Source organism: Colobus angolensis, unplaced genomic scaffold (genome assembly GCF_000951035.1).
Source record: "Colobus angolensis palliatus isolate OR3802 unplaced genomic scaffold, Cang.pa_1.0 Scaffold95, whole genome shotgun sequence".
In the NCBI taxonomy this organism is placed as follows: Eukaryota; Metazoa; Chordata; class Mammalia; order Primates; family Cercopithecidae; genus Colobus; species Colobus angolensis.
The window spans coordinates 4211476-4235178 of record NW_012123487.1 but is presented as its reverse complement, the minus strand read 5'-3'; the positions used below and the strand labels follow the sequence as shown (position 1 = coordinate 4235178).

At 41.3% G+C, this 23703-nt stretch overlaps 1 protein-coding gene across 2 annotated transcripts in view; it reads left to right on the top strand.

Moving 5' to 3' along the window:
* SMARCAL1 (SWI/SNF related, matrix associated, actin dependent regulator of chromatin, subfamily a-like 1) overlaps positions 1 to 23703 on the top strand; it is a 65286-nt gene that overhangs the window by 31277 nt on the left and 10306 nt on the right. For both annotated transcript variants that reach the window (XM_011932300.1, XM_011932301.1), the window contains exons 11-14: positions 3710 to 3850; positions 7671 to 7889; positions 15242 to 15312; positions 18582 to 18684. In XM_011932300.1, coding sequence (XP_011787690.1) covers positions 3710 to 3850; positions 7671 to 7889; positions 15242 to 15312; positions 18582 to 18684 — 534 coding nt within the window. The remainder of the gene's footprint in view (positions 1 to 3709; positions 3851 to 7670; positions 7890 to 15241; positions 15313 to 18581; positions 18685 to 23703) is intronic.

Genomic DNA, 23703 nt, shown 5'->3' with positions numbered 1-23703 from the left:
AGGTGGAGGTTGCAGTGAGCCGAGATCATGTCACTGCACTTCAGCCTGGGTGACAGAGTGATACTCTGTCTCAAAAAAAAAAGAAAAGAAAAGAAAAGAAAGAAAAGAAAAAAGCTTGGAATGGCATAACTTTTATCAGCTATAATTATACCATTCGATGTATTCTCATTATAATATTTTGGTATTTTTGGACCAATGTACATGCAGTCACTGTCTTTATTCTGTCTGTTCTTACCCAAGAACTGCCTTATATGTGGCATTTTAATTTCATTTATGTTAGAGCAGCAATACTCATTTAGCTTGAAGGCATTATGGTTATCATAGCAAATTAGTTTAGTTAAGGTTAGTACTATTCAGATTTGTGGCTAGAACTTTGCGTCTTTTAGAACATAGGCTAGAACCTAGAGGGAACCATTTATGTGAAATAAGCGGACCTGACCAGAGATTCAGAGGCCATGTATAAAGTATCACTGAGTGATAGGTGGCCTTCTGCCAGTGCCTAGGGCAGCCTCTAGTCAGCAGTGGCCATAATTATGCTGTTTTCTTGGTTTGGCCTGGTTTGTTTTGGGGGGCACCACTCAGGAGTAGAGTAAAGAATACACCTGCGGTCTCCTTCCCTGACTCCAAGCACTGGGTTTCTCCTGAACGTTGAGCTTTTCCTTTTGCTCTTAGATTTTCGATTTAACTACAGGTGTCTCTTTTGTTGCTCCTTGGATGGTGACTGTGATCCCACATTTATTCTTGATCTGTATACTTTTGGTCACTTGTCTCCAGACTGTGCTTGCCACTATCCTTATTTTTGAAGATTGTATAATGACCTCTGAACTAATTAAAACACAGCTTCAATGTCCCTGCCACATCAGGGTTACTGAGTATGGAGACTTTCCAGCAGTGTGGACTTGACCTTCTCTTTGATGTTACCTGCCTTCTTCATGTCTTATTTCTAAATTGAATATATGGTATTGTGTAAATTTATTTAGGGTACCATTAGGAATAATTCTGGGTATAAGACTAGACTGAGCTTTGTTTTCCTAGTCTGGGGTTTTGGTGAAATATATTACAGCCCATCAGAATAATTCAGTAAAGTGAGTTACTGGCTCAGTTGGGAAAAAAAAAAGAGATAACATAAAGTGATGAAGAATTTCTGAACTGCTTCTTATATAAACTTAAGACTTCAGCTCTTTTCTCTACAGTAGTACATTCTCTTGGCTCTTTATTTTATTTTTTATTTTATTTTATATTTTTTTGAGACGGAGTTTCATTCTTGTCACCCAGGCTGGAGTACAATGGCATGATCTCAGCTCACTGCAACCTCTGCCTCCCCTGCTCAAGTGATTCTCCTGCCTCAGCCTCCCAAGTAGTGGGATTACAGGTGTGCAGCACTGCACCTGGCTAATTTTGTATTTTTAGTAGAGGCAGGGTTTCACCACGTTGGCCAGGATCATCTCGAACTCCTGACCTCAAGTGATCTGCCTGCCTCAGCCTCCCAAAGTGCTGAGACTACAGGCGTGAGCCACCATGCCCAGCCAGCTCTTAATTTTACAATTACGTATAGTTTATCCACTTTCAATTACTACATTGAACTCTCTGTGGCGAATTATATATACACTAACTCAATCTATTCTGCAGGACTTTCCCACCCCCAGCCCATGAAGAAACGAAGCCTGTCTTTGAGCGTCATCTGACCCCAACAGTGTCTGCACATGTGAATCACATTATCTTTTTAACACCACACAGAAAGTATTTTTTTACATTGTTCTATCGTAGATTTCTCAGGTGTTGCTTTTCTCCCTTAGCCATGGGAGTTCACTGTAAACTGTTCAATTTAGTGTTGATTTCTGTAGTTTTATAGATTTATGTTTTCCTAGATTTGGGAGTTTTCAGAAGTAGAGGGTGACATATGACACCTTTGCAGCTGGGCATGTGTTAAAGCCCTTATGGGTGATAGTGATGACATACACACATGTTGGGGACTGAGCAGGGAGCAGGCCAAATCACGCCATTACAGACGAGATGCCATTCTGGGTTCTTTTCAAAGCTGGTCTTTTTCTTTTTTTGTAATGCTGCCTCTGCCTTTTTGAGGCCCACAAACACCCCTTTGCAATGCTCCCATCACTCTCTAGTCTGGGGAGTGTATGGGAGAAGCGATTCAATACTAACTGTATCCTATAAATATCTGACAGAAGACCCCGGAGTTAATTTCCATCATCTGATCCATGAACTGTTTTTGTCCTGGCTCCATCCCCAGGCCAGCACAGCGACATGAAGAATAGGTTTGGGATGATGATGAGATTTTCTCTTATTGATAAAACTTTTCATTTTCCCTTTTTCATTGAAATGATCTTAAAGCCAAGGCAAGAGATGCTACCAACGTCAGCTCATTGTTATTTTAATGAGTCTGCCTTAAACTGTGCAGGAAATTAGAAGGCCTAGGTAATTGAACTGTGGAAAATTATAGCTGGAGACATTCATAGCTCTCCCATCGTAATGGAATTAGATATTGGCGATTGCTCTGAGGGCACAAATGCGTTTTGATAATTGTATATATTGTATATTTATAAAGAATGATTTTTCTTTTCACTGTTGCACCTTTATTTATTTTTTTTATGAGGCAGTGTATCCATCTGTAAACCTAATTTATTGTCCTAGGTGATTTATTACATGAAATTGCCTTGTATTACTGTCATTAACTCAAGGTTACAGTGGTTAACAAGCTGTTTCTAGACAACTGAGCTCCATGGTAGGGTCCCTTCCCAGAGCTGAAGTGAATTTTACCTCCAGTAATTTGTAGTGATTCTATGTTCTAACACAGTAGGAAGTGTCTCCTTTTTTTTTTTTTTTCTCACCATCTTTCCCATCTTAATAATAGGAGGTGGGATCTTTAGGTCTAATCCCTATGGGTCAGGTTGGTGTCTTGGTAGTGAGGAACTTGGAATCTGTCATTGCTGTTAACCAACTATTTTTTCCCATCTTGCCCATGCTAAGCAGGCTGCTGCAGATCTGGGCTGAGTTTAGGGAGAATGGAACCAAATATCACCTTTTAAGGTTCTTGTTATTAATAACTGCAAAATGAGCCTGAGTCAGGGTAGGCTTGAAGCATTGTGAAGCTGAGTTAGTAAAGGCCTTATTTTCCTTTAAAGAAAGTCACATGGAGACGTATACATTGGCAACCCCTGACACTTCCTCTTGGGAATGGGAGAGGGCTGATTGTAATTGTCATTATCTAAGTTCAACTTGCATGTCACAGATTCACTCTGGAGGAAGTTCAGACCTGCCACTGTCTTCTCCCACTTCCTGTCCAATGCTGGAATCTTTGTTAGTATCCTGTTCCCTAGGATACTAATTAGCTTCCTTGTGAATTTTTTTGCAGCATACAGTGAACATTTATTGGTTACTTGGTGTCAGGCAAAAGCTACAGAAAATAAAGGTGAATACAGCTCAGTCCTTATCTCAGGAGGCTTGCAATCTAACAAGGGAGACAGAAAAGTTATAATTCAATGTAATATGTTAAGTACTAGGATAGAGCTCAGCAGAGGGCAGGCAGGGAGGATTTAAAGAAAAGGAGATGCCATCTAACTGCTTGCATTGGCAATGCCATTAGGTTCTTGCAACACCCTGGGCATCCAGCTCCTCCATCACTGGGGCATTTTGAACATTTCCTGTGTGCTCCTCCCTGTGTTCAGAGCACCTTTGGCTGTTTGTCTGTTAGGTTGCCAAGAGGGTGATCCTGTTGTCGGGCACACCAGCCATGTCCCGGCCCGCAGAACTCTACACACAGATCATCGCAGTCAAGCCAACGTTCTTCCCCCAGTTTCATGCCTTTGGACTTCGCTACTGTGATGCCAAGCGGGTATTTATTATCTCTTCCCTCCCAGCCCACCCATTTCTCACCCTGATTTTGACACTTACCTTTCTCTTCCTTCTCTCTGGCCATGATGTGATCAGAAGAGCACTGGCCAGGGAAATGGATTTCAGTCCTTCTGTTTCTTACTATGGCTTTGGAATGTCCTCAGTGGTAAGAGGAAAATGGTCATCTTACCCTTTAAGTCTAGTTTTAATGGTTATGGTGATCCCAAGTCATCGTTTTCCAGTAAAGGGACCAGTGGCTGATGTATAGGTGTGTGGAGCTCTGAGAGCCGGCTGCCCTCTTGCCCAGGGTCACAGCTCTGCATGAGGCACACTGCTGGAGCTGTAAAAGGAAAGTTCATGTCAAGTGCTGGCCCTGGAGAAGATGCTGGCACTGACGTGAGCTAGGAGTGAGGCTGAGGCCCCAGGCAGAGGGAAGAAGTAGGTGATGGGGTAAGGGCTTCCTCCTGGCATGGGAAGAACATGAAGTAAAGGTGGGAAACTCTTCCCTGTGCCAAAAGAAAAAAAAAAAAAAGATAAAGGTAGACTGGGGAGTCTGATCCCAAACTGCCTTGGATAGGCTCTGTGAGTGCAATGCCAGTGGAGCAGGCACCTCAGGACCTATAGCCAGCACCCCAAAAATGCTCTCCCAAAATGGCAAGGAAGCCCTATAAACACAAATGCATTGCCATGGAATCTTTGTTTTTAAAACCACATTAATTCAGACCTTAGGGATTCTTGTTTTGTGATCAGCCACAAATGTATTGACACTTTGGAGAAATGGCTGCAACTTATCCTACAAGCCATCTATGAGGGGACCACCCATCTATGAGGGAAAAGCCTTGCTGTGCAAATACATGATATAAATAAGAGTGTCTGCCTTATTTTTTAAATTTTTAAAAGAAGAAAAAGAGTTTTCAAGTACTTTAAAAATATCCACTTACATTCAAACAAAGTACTTATAATGTAAATTGTAGTGCTTAGCATAGTTAATTGCAAACTATTTTTAGCTGGTTATTGAGGCAGGAAATTTCCCAATTGTTAAATGTGTTTAAAAGCCATATACTTCTTTAATCATATATTTAATTCATTTTCCCTATAGATCAATCCAGATTATATTGATGCTATATAGTTTTCATGGTGCCTCAAAACTCTTCAAGTATGATTTGGATTTCTGTCCTATTTGCAAACAGTCCACTTTCTAAAAAGGATCTTCTCTTTCTTGACTATCTGGGCCCATGGCATAATAATGTTCATTATTCACTGCACTCCAGCCTAGGTGACAGAGTAAGACTCTGTCTCAAAAAAAAAAGAAAGAAAAAGTAACAAATTATTTGGTATTGCTAAGTTTTAACCTACAAGATTAAGAGCTAACAGTATTAGAACCTAGTGAATGAAAGGGGCTGAAGATTAAATTCATTGCCTTTCCTCCCCAAACTGTCCCTTCCTATGTTCCCAATCTTAGGCCAGCATCTCCTCAGTAGTTTCTCCTGCCAGAAACTAAGGCATTAACTTTGAATTCTCCTTTTCTTGCCTTCTGGATACACCTCCCCAATACAGCAAAGAATGCCTTCCTCCTCATCTTCACATCCTTCTTTCAACCTAGCCCAGTGCCTGGTATGTGGTAATTTTTCAATAAAAACTTGTTGGATTGTGACTATCCCAAAGTCCAGTTTAAAATCTTTGCCACATGCAGTGGTACACACCTGTAGTCCCAGCTACTCTGGAGGCTGAGGCACGAAAATTGCTTGAACCCAGGAGGCGGAGGTTGCAGTGAGCCAAGATCATGCCAGTGCACTCCAGCCTTGGTGACAGAGTAAGACTCTGTCTCAAAAAAAAAAGAAAGAAAAAGTAACAAATTATTTGGTATTACTAAGTTTTAACCTACAAGATTAAGAGCTAACAGTATTAGAACCTAGGAGCATGATATCTGTCTTAGTCTGTTTTCTGTTGCTGTAACTAAATACCACAGACTAAGTAACTTATAATGAATAGAGGTTTATTTAGCTCATGGTTCTGGAGACTGGGAAGTTCAAGAGCATGGCACTGGCATCTAGTGAGGGCCTTCTTGCTGTTTCATATTTATGACATGGCAGAAGGCATCATATGGAGAAGAGAGCAAGAGCATGTGTATCAGCTCAGGTCTCTGGTCCTTTTCTTATAAAGCTACCAGTCCCAACATGGGGGACCCACCATGATGACCTTATCTAATCCTAATTACCTCCCAAAGGCCCCACGTTCAATCAACATATGAATTTGGGGATTACTTTTCTAACATGTGAAATTTGGGAGACACATTTAAGCCATAGCAATATCCAAATTAATTATGATATCCACTTGTTCTCAGCATGGTTTTTATTTAATGCAACCCAGAAGCCAGGGCTGCTTTTTTTTTTTTTTTTTTTTTTTGCCAGCTTCATGCATTAAGAAACCACTGAAAAGAGAACTTCATGCTGAGCTCATTTGCAAACCACTAACTCTCTGAAGGCATTTGCTGAGAACTTGCAGTTGATTTCAGAGTATTTTTTAAAAAGAAGAAACAGCTTTACAGCATTTTATTCCTCCACCTTTGACCATCTCTTCTCTCAATTTAGCAAAGGTTTATGAGACACCTATTCTGTCTCCACTATTATGCTAGGCTCTCTAGCCCTCTATAATGGAAAAGCCTAGCCCTTACCCTCAGGTAACTAGCTCATCAGCTAGGAGGGGAGATGAGCTCCTTAAAATACAAAGTAGCGGGCACACTAGCTCCCTGATTTTCTACAAGATTGTAGAAATCAGTTCCATTTCCAGTAAGATTGTTGGTGAAGGATAGGGTATTTAATGGTAATGGCTTCTTTTTTTTTTGAGACAGAGTCTTGGTCTGTTGCCCAGATTGGAGTGCAGTGACGCCATCTCAGCTCACTGCAACCTCTGCCTCCCAGATTCAAGCAATTCTCCTGCCTCAGCCTCCCCAGTAGCTGGGATTACAGGCGCACGCTGCCACGCCAGCTAATTTTTGTATTTTTAGTAGAGATAGGGTTTTGCCATGTTGGCCAGGATGGTCTCAAACTCCTGACCTCAAGTGATCTGCCTGCCTTCGCCTCCCAGAGTGTTGGGATTACAGGTGTGAGCCACTGTGCCTGGCCAGTAACGTCTTCTCTAGCTGTGTGACAGGTAATGGACATTTGAGCTCACTGCCTCCCATGAGCTACTCAGCAAGGGGGGCCATGTTTATGAAGGACTGCCTAGACACTCAGCCAGACTGCCAGAAGCCTATGTGGTGGCCTCCTCCTGCCAACCCCAGCTGCCATCAACAACAACACTGCAGTTACTTTTGTTATATTGTACTTGTTTGTGCTGGTGTAGTCCATACTGAGGAACAAGAGTTTTTAAAATCCCCGTAAGTCTCATCAAATAAAGATGTTACTGACATTATTTTATTACATTGTACAACAGACTCTGTAGGATAAGCCATAGGGAAGATTTAGTATTTAGTGTACAGGAATAGTCTGACAAGCCGAGTTTTTTGTTTGTTTTTTAATAAAATGGACATCGAATTGCTTGACTTCTGGCATTTGCTGCTGGAAAAGAAAGCTCACTGCCAAATTGTAGAATGCCGTGATAGGTGGTTTTTGCTCACCTCATTCCTGACTTTTTCTCTCTTTTCCTTTCCGTTTCTCATTTGTTTTACTGGGGGTTTATTTGTCCTTGTAAGTCACTTGAAATTCTCTGAGCTAAGCCAGGGGTGGTTGTGAGAAGAGGGACCTCCTAGGATCCCACATCCCTGTTGGACTGGGCCTGAAAGGAGCCTCACGGGGCTATTGCTGTCTTGTTCTCTGCAGATGCCTTGGGGGTGGGACTACTCAGGTTCCTCCAACCTGGGAGAGCTGAAGCTTCTGCTGGAGGAAGCGGTCATGCTGCGGCGCCTCAAGTCTGACGTCCTTTCCCAGCTGCCTGCCAAGCAGCGCAAGATAGTGGTGATTGCCCCAGGACGGATCAATGCCAGGACCAGAGCTGCCCTGGATGCTGCAGCCATGGAAATGACCACCAAGGACAAAACTGTGAGTCCAGGGCTGGAGACGGATTTGGAAGCAGACGTGTCTAGGCGTTCCTTTCCATGAGGGGCCCTTGAAAATGACCCGGCGTTCTCTCAGCTTTCCTTTCTGTAACCTTTTCCCTCTTCTCTAAACAAGAAGAGCAAGTCCATTTCATTCCTCAGCATACCTAAGTCAGTTTTGAAAAATCCCTTATTAATTTGTGGTTTTATACTTGTATAAATCGCCGTTGATGGATGGCCATAAAGATAAGCACATGCAACAGCAGGGTGGTGATCAATATTTGGAATCCCTCAAAGAATGTGGAAATTATGTCCACTATATTTTGAGAATGCCTCAGTCTAGTAACAGTTGTTAGAAAATTAGTCCTAACATATTTGATACATATGTTAATCCTTTAACCATACCGTGTCATTTGTGTTAGTCAAAATAATAAGTCAACATTCATATAACAAAATAGAGTTTTCAAATCCTCCTAACCTTTTAAATCCCTATTACAGGCATTTATGGTTAGCAGGAAGTTGGCATCCCCCTTTTACAGAGAGGGAAACTGAGGCTCACAGAGATTGCAGTTTGCCAGGGTCTCTCAGCTGCTCCACCGCAGAGCTGAGGTTGGAACCAAGCCTCTTGCCCCTATATTTGAGGACTCTTTTCACTATGATGGTTTTATCTTTTCAAACACTTTTATTTCATTTCTGACTTTAGTGTCATACTGTGCTAAGTGCTATAATCTACACCAGCTCTGTTTCTGTCCTCTGAGATAAAACCTTGTAATTTGCATTACCAAGAAAATAACAGTCATTGATATTTTTCAACATCATGAAGCATTCGCTGGGCTTGATATTACCCCATATAAAGATATTTAGACATAGATCTCAGCCTTCTGGGAAGTTAGAAAATAAGTAAGAATGACAAGAGACAGAATGCGTGTTTTTCATGTTATTTTACCATGTGATGAGCAAGATTCATTGATAACTTTGAAGAAACGGCAGGATAGAGGATGCACTGGCAAAATGTCAAGCTGTATTGAATTTATGCTGTATTATATGTAATAATCTGGATGGTCTGGAGTAAGTGAGCAGGCATCATCTCTTTACTGTGGAGTTTTCAAACAAAGTTAAACAACATTGATGTGAACGTATAGACCAGTGTTCCCAGATTATATTTCAGTGGAACCATGAGTAAAACCAGGAAGCTTTGTCACTAAAATCAATCTTGGTGGTCTTTTGTTTATTTTTAGAGATAAAAATGCAATGAGTAGAATATTTTTTCTCAATTTGAAGTTTTTTCTTATAACTTTTTCTTAAACAATAACTTTTGTCTACTGGTGAACTCTACCAGACAAAACAAATGAACTGGTATAGCAAATATATTAATGGAAAAATTGAGACATGCAATATTTTTAGATGCAAAGATCTGAATATTTATTAAATGTTATTTTTTTTTTTTTTTTTGCCAGCAAAGTTGTTCCTTGTGTATGTGAGATGGAAGTAAGTCTGTTAGTGTTTCATGAGATTCCTCAGAGAACACCCTCACCAATACCTGGTTCAGCTCCTGAACCAGTTCCAGAACAGCCAAGGTAGACACCTGAAGAAGCAATTAGTGGGCATTTGAATTAAGGAGGAAAAGCACATTAGCTTGTTAAAACACAACTGTGAATTGTGTAGTATGGCCAAAAAGAAAAAAAAGAAAAGCAGTAGAAATTTTGTACTTAGTGCAACAAGATTTGAAAGCATTTTGTAAACTTCTGCCAACTTGTATAGTTCTTCAAGTAAAGGGAGTGGCTCTTTTCAAAGATGGTTTCAGATGCCACCTGAAAGTTTGATTTCTGAGCTTGTTGGTGATGCTATGAAATTAACTTAGGAATGTTAGGTGTTTCATAACTTTAGGTAGCTATACAAATCCGGTATTTTGGGGGATATTTTCATGTTTTCTTGCTTAGAAATGGAGCCACAACTCCCTTCTGGTTGTGGAAAAGTACATAAGGGGCCGGGCACGGTGGCTTACGCCTGTAGTCCCAGCACTTTGGGAGGCTGAGGCAGGCAGATCACAAGGTCAGGAGATCGAGACCATCCTGGCTAACACAGTGAAACTCTGTCTCTACTAAAACTACAAAAAATTAGCCGGGCGTGGTGGCGGGTGCCTGTGGTCCCAGTTACTCGGGAGGCTGAGGCAGGAGAATGCCATGAACCCGGGAGGCAGAGCTTGCAGTGAGCCGAGATCGCACCACTGTACTCCAGCCTGGGCGACAGTGAGACTCTTTCTCAAAAAAAGAAAAAAAAAAAAAAGTACGTAAGAGTAGTGCCGGTTGCCTAGAATCCTGCCTGTTGGGTGATTATCCTCCTTGCTTTGTAAACACTGCAGTCTTAACTCCATTTTGCAGATGATGAAAATGAAGCCTAAATTGCAGCATCACTCTTCAAGAATCCAGCTGAGAAAGAGCCCAGAGCTCTTCTCAGTTCAGCACTGGGGAGTTGCTGTCTGCTTCCTTGGAGTCTTAGGAAAATTAAATGTTTATCCCTGAAAGATAGAAATTGAGTTGGTGCAGATTATCTTCAGTGTGATGGCTGAAGCCAGTCACTAAATTCTTTCAGATAATAATTCCTTAAGAACTTGCTGCCTTTTTGTGTCTTAATATAAATCCATTTTTATAATGGAAAATCCAAGTAGAAAACAGATGTGTGTGCTTTGTGCTTCGGGCCATCAGAAGCTTTGGATTTCTAAAGCCATTGATTTGGTGCATTTCTAAACCATGGATCTAATCAGGAGCATTGCTGTAACTTACTTCAGGAAGGGAGTCAGCATCAGCTGGAGGCTGGACTACATGACCATAGGCATGTCTTCCAAACCCTAGCCAGCTATGAAATCCTGAGTTGGAAGGGTTAAAATGGGGAATTATGTGTTTTTTGTTTTTTTTTTTTTATGGTTTTAGTCGAATAAGGAGGCCCTATGGATCTATAGAAAGTCCCCTCTCTCCACTGCCCCCAGTTTTTTAAGTTACTTTTTAGTCCCAAGTTTCCTTGCAGTTTTGCAAATCATGGTGACTCCAGCCAAGCACTGCTGACCTGCCTGTCGAGAAATGATTCTTTCTTTGTTCCTTCACACCTTTCCATCTGGAAGAATACATTTCTTAAAAAACTTTATATCACAGGAGCCGAGGGGAAGGAGCCAATTTATAGAATATAATGTATAATGAAAGCCTTTTCTCATTTTTTCAGCTGAAATAATGGATTTCGCTTCACAGGCTAAGGAAAGCTGACTGTGGTCATCTTTTGTCTAAAGCCATTTTTTCGTCCTCAAGACCAGGAGCAGAGAAATGGAACAAGTCCATACAGATTTCCTGGTGACAATATCAGTTCACCCTTGCCATTTGATAATCCACTCAAATATCCGATGTAGAAAAATTTAAAAACTCCATTGGATCTAATTTAATTAAGGTCTAGTCAGGAACAAAGAATGCAGGTTATTTAAAATTTCCTGGCCAGTGGCTGGCAAAAGAAGTAAGATCATGAATAGAGAGTATTATGTCTGCATAGTTTGGGGGAGTTTTTTTAAAGCTAAAACTATTGAATTCTCCCACATTAAAAGTATTAATACAATAGATATCCATTGTATAAAATCTGAAAAATAAAGAAGAATACTTAAAATCAGTAACATTTATTGAATACTTGCTATGTGCTGGGCATGGTGCTTTACGTGTATTGGGTCATTAAATTCTCACCATCAGCCCAGATATTTGAGCCTCAGAGCCTGCACTTTTAAGTGCTACAAATTCTGGTTCTACCAGTTAGTAGCAGTGTGACAAGTATACTCACTTGACTTTTTTTGCCTCAGTTTCCTAATCTGTGCAGTGGTGATAATAGTGCCTCCCTCATAGCAATGCTAATTATTAAATGAGTTAATGCGTGCTTAGGTCTTAGAACACTGCTTGACCCATAATAAGTGGTATATGAGAGTTAGTTGTTATTTTTATTACTATACTATAAAAAAGAATCATCTTTTATACAACCATAATTTTGGCATACATAATTTGAGTATTTTTCTATAATTATGTGTGTATATGTTGCTTTAAGATATATTTTTATATCTGCATATAAATATGTATAAAATATATTTTATGTATGCAATAAGCAATACGTATATTTTAAAAGCAGAACTGGGATCATACAGACACATCAAGTGGGAAGGAAAACAGGTTACTGACTTATGAAGACTTTTCCGTGTTGTTAAATATTCTCTTAAAACATAATATTTAGCCAGGTGCGCTGGCTCACTCCTGTAATCCCAACATTTTGGGAGGCCAAGGTGGGAGGATCACTTGAGCCCACGAGGTTGATACCAGCCTGGACAACATGGCAAAACCCTGCCTCTACAAAAAATACAAAAAAATTAGCTGGGCGTGGTAGTGTGTACCTGTAGTCCCAGCTACTCTGGTGGGAAGCTGAGGTGGGAAGTCCCAGCTACTCGGGTAGGAGGTTGAGGTGGGAGGATCGCCTGAGCCTGGGAGTTTGGGGCTGAGGTGAGCTGTGATTGTGCCACTGCGTTCCAGTCTGACAGAGAGAGACCTTGTCTCAGAAAAAACAAAAATAACAACAACAACAAAACCGTTACATTTAAAGACTGCGTAGTGTTTTCTCACATGGCTATAATTTCGTGGATCGTTTTTGTTGGGCCTTTAAGTTATTTTCAATTGCTCACTATTCTGGGTAATACTGTACTGAAAAAGTAGCTTACATAGAAATTTGTGCACATGTGATTTTATAATGAGAATCATTTTTAAGGAGTAAGTTGCTGGATGATGGGGTTTTGGCATATTTTAAAGGGGGTTGGTACGTTTTGCTGTATCATTCCCAAAAGGGCTGGCCCGGTGTACCATCCCACCAGTCATGTATAATAGTGTTTGTTTCTTCACACTCTCATCAACTCTAGGTGCTAAATGTTAGGGCAAGATTCCTGAAAGTGCTTCTCGGCAGTTTTCCATCTGTTTGTTTTGCCCTCTTTCTTTCTTATTAGGGAGTGTGGCATGAGTGAGTGTGGGTGGGAGGGGTAGGCTGTCTCTGAAGGACACAGGAGTAAAACTGTAGAGGGGGACCGAATGGGCTGCAGCCTGATGGAGGCACACATGCTGCAAGTGAGGTCATCATATGTAAGCCTGCCCTGCCCCTTTGGCTACTAGCAACTGCATTGGGTTGGAGGACTAGCCTGCTACTGGGGACCCTTAGAGGTCCATAAATGGATTTCATGAAATCTGGGCTCACTAGCCACAGGTGAAAAGTTGTGTATGTTTCCAGAGCCTGATATAAAATAGGATAGGTGGCTGCCACTGCCAAGACACATGTAGGATATGAAAGGGATCTATGGTCTAAATCAGTGACCCCACAGCTTCCTGTGGTTCCTCAGCATCTTTCTTTTTGCTGGTAAAATCCTAGAGGAAAGACATCATTCAAAGCTAAGAAGCTGGCCAGGTGCAGTGGCTCATGCCTATAATCCCAGCACTGTAAGAGGCCGAGATGGGAAGATTACTTGAGCCCAAGAGTTTGAGACCAATCTGGAAAACATAGTGAGATCCTGTCTCTACAAACAAATTTTTAAAAAGCTGGTGTGGTGGTGCACACCTTTAGTCCCAGTTACTTGGGAGGCTGATGTGGGAGGATCGCATGAGCCCAAGAGGCTGAGGCTGCAGTGAGCCATGATCGTGTCCAGCCTAGGTGGCAGAGCAAGACCCTGTCTCAAAAACAATAAAAACAACCCCAAAGCCAAGAAGCTGTTTTAACCAGACAGCTTTTTCCTCCATCCATGGTTGTTAGTTTTAGGTACAGTCTGGCTGTGGTTGCTTTCCTGAGTTACTGAGATCTCAAGAATGACAGGTTCAAGGCTATAAATGTTATTGCTGTTGAATCATGTCTTTGTTCCCTGGGGAAGCTGTCCTGTCAGTCACAGATCTTACAGAGGCCAGGCACAAGAAGAGGGTCCACCTGTAAAACCGTGCTTGCTGGTGGAAGGAGATGGCCACCTGTCTTGGTCCATTTGTGCTGTAACAAAATACTTTAGACTGAGTCATCTGTAAACAGAAACATATTGCTCACAGTTTTAGGGGCTGGGAAGTTCAAGGTCAAGTGGCCAGCAGATTCAGTGTCTAGTGAGGGCCCAGTCTCTGTTTCAAAGAGGGGTGGAAGGAACAAACAGGCTTTCTGTCCTCATGACCTAAGCATCTCCCAGATGCCCCACTTCCTACCACCACTGCACTGGAAATTAAGTTTCAGATTATGAATTTTGGGGGGACACTCTTACCGATGATGGTAAGAATATGATCTCTGGGAGGCCAGAGCAATAGTAAATGTGATCTCACATTATTATGAAACGATTTGAGCATCTCCTGTGTTAGCAGTCTTTATTAGGAGTCACTTAAATGTAAACCCTAAAGAAAACAACGTTTCTTCTTCTGGGAAGTTAATAACCTTATGGGGGAGGTAGACCAAGAACATCTGAATAATGGTTTTAAAATGATACTAAAATAGACCAGGCACAATGACTCACGCCTGTAGTCCCAGCACTTTGGGAGGCCGAGGTGAGTGGATCACCAGAGGTCAGGAGTTGGAGACCAGCCTGGCCAACATGGTGAAACCCTGTCTCTACTAAAAATACAAAATTAGCTGGGCATGGTGGCACGTGCCTGTAGTCCCAGCTACTTGGAGGCTGAGACAGGAAAATCACTTGAACCTGGGAGGCAGAGGCTGCAGTGAGCCGAGATCACGCCACTGCACTCCAGCCTGGGCAAGACAGAGCGAGACTTCATCTCAAAAAAATAAAAAATAAGGTAAAATAAAATGATAGTAAAATAGACTAGTCATGGTCCATTGGAATTGATTAAGTAAGTCTTGGACAGAGGTAAGCTCTGTAAGTCAGGTAGTCACAGCTTGGCAGAAGAAAAGAGGGAAGCAAAAAGCAAGTTGGGGAAATGTCACATGTAAGTTGTCATCAGGCTGTGGTAAATAGGTATGCTTAACCAAGGCCACATTTCAGTGGGTCACATGGGTTTGGTGTGTATGGTGAAATGCCTACCTGAAATGCTTTTCCAAAGAGCTGTTATGTTTCTTGCCTCTTGGATTCTTGCAACAGTTCTTGGACAATGGCAGAGTAGCTCTAATGCTGTCTCTGAGGACAAAACCAGACCCAGACAGTTCTTCTGACTTGGTGAAAGTGAAAGGGATAATTCCCCTTTATTGTCAGCACCAGGGTCTCCTGACTCTGGTGACGGGTGGTTGAGATTTGTAAAACGCATAGGAGCAATAATTAGATCCACTCATCCCAGAGTCTCAGACTGGGGCACTTAACATTCTTAACTTCTCTTTCAACAGAAACAGCAGCAGAAAGACGCCCTCATTCTCTTCTTCAACAGAACGGCTGAAGCTAAAATCCCATCTGTCATGTAAGTGGTCACTAAGCATCGACTTCTCTCTCTCTCTCTCATCTTTAAAAAAAAAAAAAAACAACTTATTACCTTAGCCTGCCTGAATGATTTTACTGCTAAGAAATGACCAGAGATGATTAAATGTGCCTTTTATTGAGGAAGGAAAAAATAAAACAGATGATCAGAGAGTCGAATCATAGCTGCCTTGAAAATAAAATTTAGGGGCCAGGCTTATGCCTGTAATCCCAGCACTTTGGGAGGACAAGGTGGGAGGATTACTTGAGTCCAGGAGTTTGAGACCAGCCTGGACAACATAGTGAGGCCCCATCTCTACAAAAAAATGAACAGAATTAGCTGGGCATGGTGGCATACACCTGTGGTCCCAACTACTCGGGAGGCTGAGGAGGGAGGATTGCTTGGGAGGGAGGACGGTTGAGGCTGCAATGAGCTACGATGGTGCCACTGTACTCCAGCCTAAGCAAGAGACTGAAACCCTGTCTCAAGGGAAAAATGAAAAAAGTAAAAGTTTAGGGCACCATGCCCTTAATTACCCACAAGGTGTAAATTGGCCAGTAACTAGAGCTACTACTAGGATGCACCTGGGTTCCTAAGAGATCCTGTCTTGAGCCAAGTAGGCTGGGAGCCCTAGGAGGGTGCGGTTGTCCCCAACACTAAAAGGGAGAGTTTTTCTGGGAGAACTGGGATCATATTTGCCTTTAGGGGAAAAAAATGAGAAGGAAAAGCTGCCTTATGGGGATACTTGGGTCTTCCCCAAAGTCAGGGATTGTCATCCATTACTAACCTAAATAAAAAGATAAATGTCAAAGTTTGTTCAAAAGATATGGGCCTTGTCATGCTTAATTCTATTTCCACCTCATAAACTAAGCTAAAGTAATAATTTCTATTCTTAGAATTATTCATGACAGAATCCTCAGTTGTATGCCTTTCTTAAAGAAAAACCCACTCCTATTTAAATATCACTGGGGTAGGAACCTGGCAATTCTAATGATGTGCAGTTTGCCTGACTTTTTTTTTGTTTAACATTCATGTGATGCTCTGGCAGGATAATGGTCCAACTGATGAAATTACAATGAAAATGGATTCCGTAGGGCTGAGTGATGCCAGACTGGCTGTGGGGACTGAGATCTGGGGATAAATTAGGAAACGTATCTTCCCCACCCTCGTACTTGGCCCACCTACCTCTCCACACCCTCCACTGAGGCAAGAGAGTTCCCCACACCACTCCATCTGCAATGCTCCCTGGAAAGACTGCCCAGTGCTGGCCTCTCCCTTTCACCTCCTGGGCACTGCCCTTTTCATTTATGACACTGTTACGGAGCTAATGAACTCCAGATGTGGTTTTTATGGCCTGGAAACTTTTCTCCCAGAAACATATCTGAGTTGCCCCCGCCGACCCATTTCTCATGTGCTGTGGAATAACAGATGGCAACGGTGTGCGTTTCTCCCTTGCTCCCTCAGCTCAGGGCCTGCAAAATTCAGAGTCCACCGGGTGCCTCTCTCTTCAGATACTGCGCCCGGAGCCACCCATTTCCCTTAGAAATTTTAAGTCTTTCTACCACCTCATAAACAAACTTTGGTCATACCTTATATATACTTTCTCAAAATTCTATATACAATAAATTGTATAGTACTTTGTAGTTTCCAAACATTTTTTACACCTGCAAACTCATTTCACATTTACAGCATCTTTGTGCGATCACTAAGTCACACTGGCTCCATTTTTAAAAATGCAGACACTGAGTAAATCTGTGACTCTCTGGACCTCAGAGTCACACAGCTAGTAAGTGGAAATTAGATTGTACGTTTTCAAAACCCCAATTTCCTCAGCTAGTTGTTTTTCTTTTCTTTTTTGCTGTTGTTTGTTTTTTCATTTTAATGGGCATCTTTTAATAGAAAAGCCAAGGTTGTTGTGGTAGGCAGATATTTCAAGCCTAGGAACTTGTAGAAGGTTATAGAACAACAAAGCTGTGTATGAGATATAGAGGGGATAGAGGCATTAGGAAAATTGGGGCCTGTGGTTTTTATGAGCTCACCAAGTAGATTTTGTGGCCTTATGACTTTTTGATGCTGTAGCCATAAACTTTTTTGCTTATATCATGGCAAATTTTATGTCTCTCAAAATAATTAAAGTAAATTCTATTAGTATGAACAGTTCACAAATTGAACTCAAATCTGGTGCCCTGGTCAGTCATAGTGTTGTTTGAAAAGACTCTTGGATGTTTACAGGGCAGTCCACGTACCCTTCCCCCACCTGAGACATATCCTTCTTTAAGGAAGGCAGAGTCTGTTCCCTGCCCAGATGCACCCATGGCTGGTGATGGCTTCAGTGAAGGAGCTCACTTGCCAGTACTGGGCTTACCTCTTTGGAATTGTGATCCCTCTTCAGGGAGCTACCAGGGGAGAGGGGGACCCAGCCAGGGTCTCTTAACCTGGTGACTTTCCACCGCACTGCTCCCTGAGGGTAGCCACCTTAAGGCCAAGCAAAAGATAAGAGGTGGGAAGCTTACCAGGTGCAGTGGCTCATGCCTGTAATCCCAGCACTTTGGGAGACCGAGGCGGGCAAATCGCCTGAGGTCAGGAGTTTGAGACCAGCCTGGCCAACATGGTAAAACCCCATCTCTACTAAAAATATAAAAGTTAGCTGGGCATGGTGGTGCCCATAATCCCAGCTACTCAGGAGGCTAAGGCAAGAGAGTTGCTTGAACCTGGGAGGCGAAGGTTGCAGTGAGCCGAGATTTCAGCACTGCACTCCAGCCTGGGCGACAGAGTGAAACTCAGTCTCAGGAAAAAAAAAAAAAAAAAAAAAATGGTGGGAAGCTAAGAAAAAACACAGTGGATGGAACAGAGAAGTAAATTAAAGGGAGGCCGAACAAATGAGATCCTTCTCTCCATAGTCCTCTGCCTTGGAAGAGAATTTATTTACTACTGACTTAACTACTGGCCCTGTTATTTGAGGTCTAAAGTGGGAGGTGCTGGAGATCCTTCCCGGAATGTCTCTTTAGTATTGTGTATGTCTCAATGTTTAGCTTCTAGAAATTTGTGTACTGTCAATAATTCCTTAGTCCCCTCCCTAAGTACTTTCAGATCTACAGAGGACACTCTAATTTGTACATAAAACACATTATAATGATAGTCGGAGGTAAAGTGAAAACTGTTGATCATCTTCTGTGATCCTAGATAATAAGAATGTTTCAGTAACATACCAGAGACACATAAAACATAAGAAGTATATGTTTAATCTGTTTTGTTGTCATTGTCAAATGCAGTGAATATATCTTGGACCTACTGGAAAGTGGAAGAGAGAAGTTTCTAGTGTTTGCACACCATAAGGTGGTCCTGGATGCAATTACGCAGGAGCTTGAGAGAAAGGTGAGCTCCCTTTGAAATTCACCATGGGCTGCTTTTGCCATATCCCAAGTTGTTCTGGGCAGGCTTAGATCAGATCCAAGCAAAGTGAGACCGATGGCTTCCGGAAGCATTGCTGAAGACTTTCTGAAGAACAGTTGTTCTTGTTTGTAGAACCACAGTGGGGTCAGAATGTTTCCCCAGCCCTGTCATTTTAACCTCCTCCATGCTCCAAATAGATATCCCAGGAGTCTTGCTTTAGGAACATCTCCCAGGGGCTGTTCATTATTCTGCATAAATAATTACAAAGTTGGCAAGAGAGGAGATAGCAAAATTGTCCTTTTGTATGGAGACAAGTATTTATTTATGCGAATGTTTTCCTCTTTTCCTTCCTTTCATTCCTCCTCAGCACTGTCAAAGCACTTTTATTAATTGCACGTGGCAGTGTGCAGACATTAGAAGAGAGTTTTATGGCTCTCTTGGAATTGAACGAAAGGGATCTAGAAGGATTTCCAAGGATGTTTATGAAAACTGAACACATTTCATCCCCTTTTCATTTTGGTTAAACTTAAGGCAGTAAATTGCTCCTTGTCTTCCTTCATCATTTATATTTATATAATATTTGAATATACATTAAGGATACAGAGAAATATACAACAAACACCCATGTGTCTCCCACCCAGATTTAATAAATGAAAAGTTTCACTGTATTTATTTCAAGGTTTTTTTAGTTTTTTTATTTTGAGGCAGAGTCTTGCTGTGTTGCCCACAGTGGAGTGCAGTGGTGGCAGGATCTCAGCTCACCGTATCCTCCGCTTCTCAGGTTCAAGTGATTCTCGTGCCTCTGCCTCCCAAGTAGCTGGGACTACCCCACCTTGCCTAATTTTTGTATTTTTAATAGAGACGGGGTTTCACTGTGTTGTCCAGACTGGTCTTGAACTCCTGGCCTCAAGTGATCTGCCTGCCTCGGCCTCCCAAAGTGCTTGGATTACAGGCATGAGCCACCACACCCGGCATGAAGATTTATTTTTTTAGTAATAAAATACTTAGGTCCCCTCAGTATTCTAACTCTATTCCCCTTCCATCTCTCCAGCAATAACATCACTATTATGAAGGTAATGGGTATCCTTGCCCTCCATGTTGTCATACTTTATTCTAGGAGTATGTATCCTCTAGCAATTTATAGTCTCCTTTTTGCCTATTTTTTAAAATTTAAAATAAATGACAAGATGGTGTAATTATCCTGCAACTTGCTTTTTTCTCAGCATTGTTTTTGAGATTTCTTTGTGCTACATTACACGTATAGTTCATTCACTGTAACTGTGGAATTGTATCTCATTGGATAGCTATACTGCAGTTTATCCATTCTCCTGCTGATGGTTGCTATTGTGTGAATATTATAGTAGGTGTATGTTTGTATCTATGCATTTCTTTATGCCTTGTGTATGTGCTTTGTGTAGGGGAGGCATATTCAGGCATGCTCTTGCATGGTTATTAAATAGGCTCATCTTCATACTAAGTGGTGTCAAATTGTTCTCCAAGGTGACCATTCACATTTATAATCTCACTAACAACATATAAGGGTCCCTGTTGTTCTGTGTGCCCATTAACACTGGTATTATCCGACTTTTTAATTTTACCAATCCAGAGATATGAAATATCATCTCATTCTTGCTCTAATTTGCATTTCCCTGACTACCAGTAAAATGTGTATGATTTTATTTATTTATTTATTTATTTATGGCCATTTTAGCTGTCTCCTGTGAATATTGTTTGTATCCTTTGCCTGTTTTTCTGTTGGATTGTTTTTTTCTTATTGATCTAGGAAAATTCTTTATAAATTCTGGATATTAATGTTTTATCAGTTATCTTTTTATCTTTTAAATTTCTTTTGTTGGGGAGGGGCTCTCGTTCCATTGCCCAGGCTGGAGTGCAGTGGCTTCATCTCAGCTCACTACAGCCTCTGCCTCCTGGGTTCAAGAGATTCTCGTGCCTCAGGCTCGTGAATAGCTGGGACTACTGGTGCGCACCACCATGCCCAGCTAATTTTTTTTTAATTTTTTTAGTAGAGACGGGGTTTCACCATGTTGGCCAGGTTGCTCTTGAACTCCTGGCCTCAAGTGATCCACCCACTTCAGCCTCTCAAAATGCTGGGATTACAGGTGTGAGCCACCAGGCCCAGCTGGTTTAATTCAATTCTAATAAAAACTCCAACTAGATCTTTTTTTTTCTTTTTTCTTTTCTTTTTTTCTTTTTTTTTTTTTTGAGGCAGAGTCTCACTCTATCTCCCACACTGGAGTTCAGTGGCACGAACACTGCTCACTGAAGCCTCAACCTCCTAGGCTCAAGTGATCCTCCTGCCTGAGCCTCCCCAGTAGCTGGGACCTCAGGAATGTACCACCACGCCTCACAAATTTTTAAATTTTTCTGTAGAGACAGGGTCTTGCCATGTTGCCCAGGCTGGTCTACAACCGGGCTCAAGCAATTCTTTTGCCTCGGCCTACCAAAGTGCTGGGATTACAGGCATTAGCCACCATATCCAGGCTCCAGGTGGATTTTTTTAAAGGGAACTTTATACTGTTATTCCCAAGAACATCTCAAAAAAAAAAAAAAGCAGAAGAGATAGCTAAGCAACTATGAAAAAGAAGAGCAATGTCGGAAGACTTGACCCTTCAGATATTAAATATTAAAATGTATTATAAAACACCAATAATTCAAAGTCAGCCATGCTGGCCCCAGAGAGATGGCCAGATGGGTGGAAGAGAATAGATAGCCCTTTACCATAAATGGGAAGCAAATACATGATCAAGGAAATGTCACAAGTCCGTTTTCAATTTCTTCAACAAAGTTTGGGTAATTGCCTGAATAATTGGGGGGTGGGGAGGGTAGATGAAACTTTACCTCACTGTTTACTATATTAAATTCCAGGTGAATCAAAGATCCTTGAAACCGTGAAGTACTAGAAGAAAATACCAATGAACAATAGCTGATCACTGGGTGGAGAATGACTTTCTAAGCATAAAAACAAGGAAATTACAAAGGAAAAACTGATTCGAATTACCTAAACAGATGGATTTTTTCTGTGACACGTATATATAGTGGTTAAATTTTTTTTTTTTTTTTTTTTTGAGGTGGAGTTTTTGCTGTGTCTCTCAGGTTGCAATGCTGTGGTGCAATCTTGGCTTACTGCAACCTTCACCTCCTGGCTTCAAGCAATTCTCCTGCCTCAGCCTCCCGAGTAGCTGGGACTACAGGTGCCTGCTACCATGCCCAGTTAATCTTTGTATTTTTAGTAGAGACAGGGTTTCACTGTGTTGGTCAAGCTGGTCTCAAACTCTTGGCCTCAGGTGATCCACCCACCTTGGCCTCCCAAAGTGCTAAGATTATAGGCGTGAGCCACCGTGCCCAGCCCACAGTGGTTATGATTCTCTTGTACATTTGTTACATTTTTGGCAGTAACTTAAGGTGTGCATTCAGTTTTTCAAATTTCACTTTAGGAATTTATCCTAAGGAAATCATCAGACTAGTCAGATTTATAAATGAGAATATTTCATGCTGTTTATAATATTCAATAATTGGAAATCTAAGTTTTTATCAACAGATATACTATTAAATAAATTATAGTCCATTCAGCCATAAAATATAATGTTGACCAGTGTGGTTCCTAACTTTGGACATCACTGAACACTGTAAGAACCTGAAGAAGCTCCAAAATTGAAGCTCTTGGTATCTGGTTAGTATATATTGCTATCAGAAGATGTCCATACTATGGACAAAAAGCTATTGTATGTATAATAATTTTAAAAAATTGTCATGTTGTCTGGGCGCATTAGCTCATGCCTGTAATCCCAGCACTTTGGGAGACTGAGGCGGGCAGATCACCTGAGGTTAGGAATTCTAGACCAGCCTGGACAACATGGCAGAACCCCAACTCTACTAAAAATACAAAAAGTAGCTGGGCTTGGTGGTGTATGCCTGTAATCCCAGCTAGTCGGGAGGCTGAGACACGAAAATTGCTTGAACCTGGGAGGCAGCGGCTGCAGTGAGTCGAGATCTGCCACTGCACTCCAGCCTGGGTGGCAGACAAGACTCTGTCTCAAAAATAAAATAAATAAAATAGTCATGCATAGAAAAAAGCCTGATGAATATATACCAGTACGTTAATGATGATTATCTCTAAGTAGTCATCATTATCTTTTTAGGTTTTCTACATTTTTGCAATGAGTGTGTATTCTTTTTATAATAAGAAAAATTACATGTTTTTAAAAATAAAGGAGCATTTAGAAAACAACAGAAAATTAATAGAAGGAAATAAGCTAGGGAAACTATTAGCCACCTCTGTGACATACAAATAATAGTTTTTACATGTAAAGGTATTTCCTAACTCCCAGTAGGAAAAAAAAAATGGGCAACCTGCATAAATAGATAGTTCATCAAAGAAATGACACCGATGGCCAATTAAACGATATGAAAACACTCAATTTCACTAGTAATCAAGTTAGTGAAAAAAAGATTTTTTTTTTTTTCACCCCATCAAGTCAGCAGAGGTTTTAAAAATGTGCGGGGCTCACTGCTGATGAAAGTGCACCAAGATGGACATGCTAATACATTAGTTAATTTGGAAAGCAATTTGGCAATAATACCAGGAGCCTTAAATTAAGTTGTTTCTTTTTGCTATTGTACTTTGATTTGTAGTCCAGTCTAAGAAAATAACCAAAAATTGGCACCCTCTTAAAAACTTTCCATTTTAATAGCATTGTTGAGGTATAATTGACATGCAGTAAACTGCACATAATATGTATAATTTTATAAGAATCAAGATAGAAAACATATCTGCCACCTGCTGCCCCCACCCCCAGAGTTTTCTCGTGTCCCTTTGTAATCACTCCTTCCTGCCCCTTCCCTCACCCTCCCATCCCCAAGCAAACTCTGGTCTACTGTCTGTCACTGCGGATTTGTTTGCAGTTTTGTAGAATTTTATATGAATAGGGAATATAAATGTGGAGAAAAGGACATTCAGGATGTACTTTTTTTTTTTTTTTT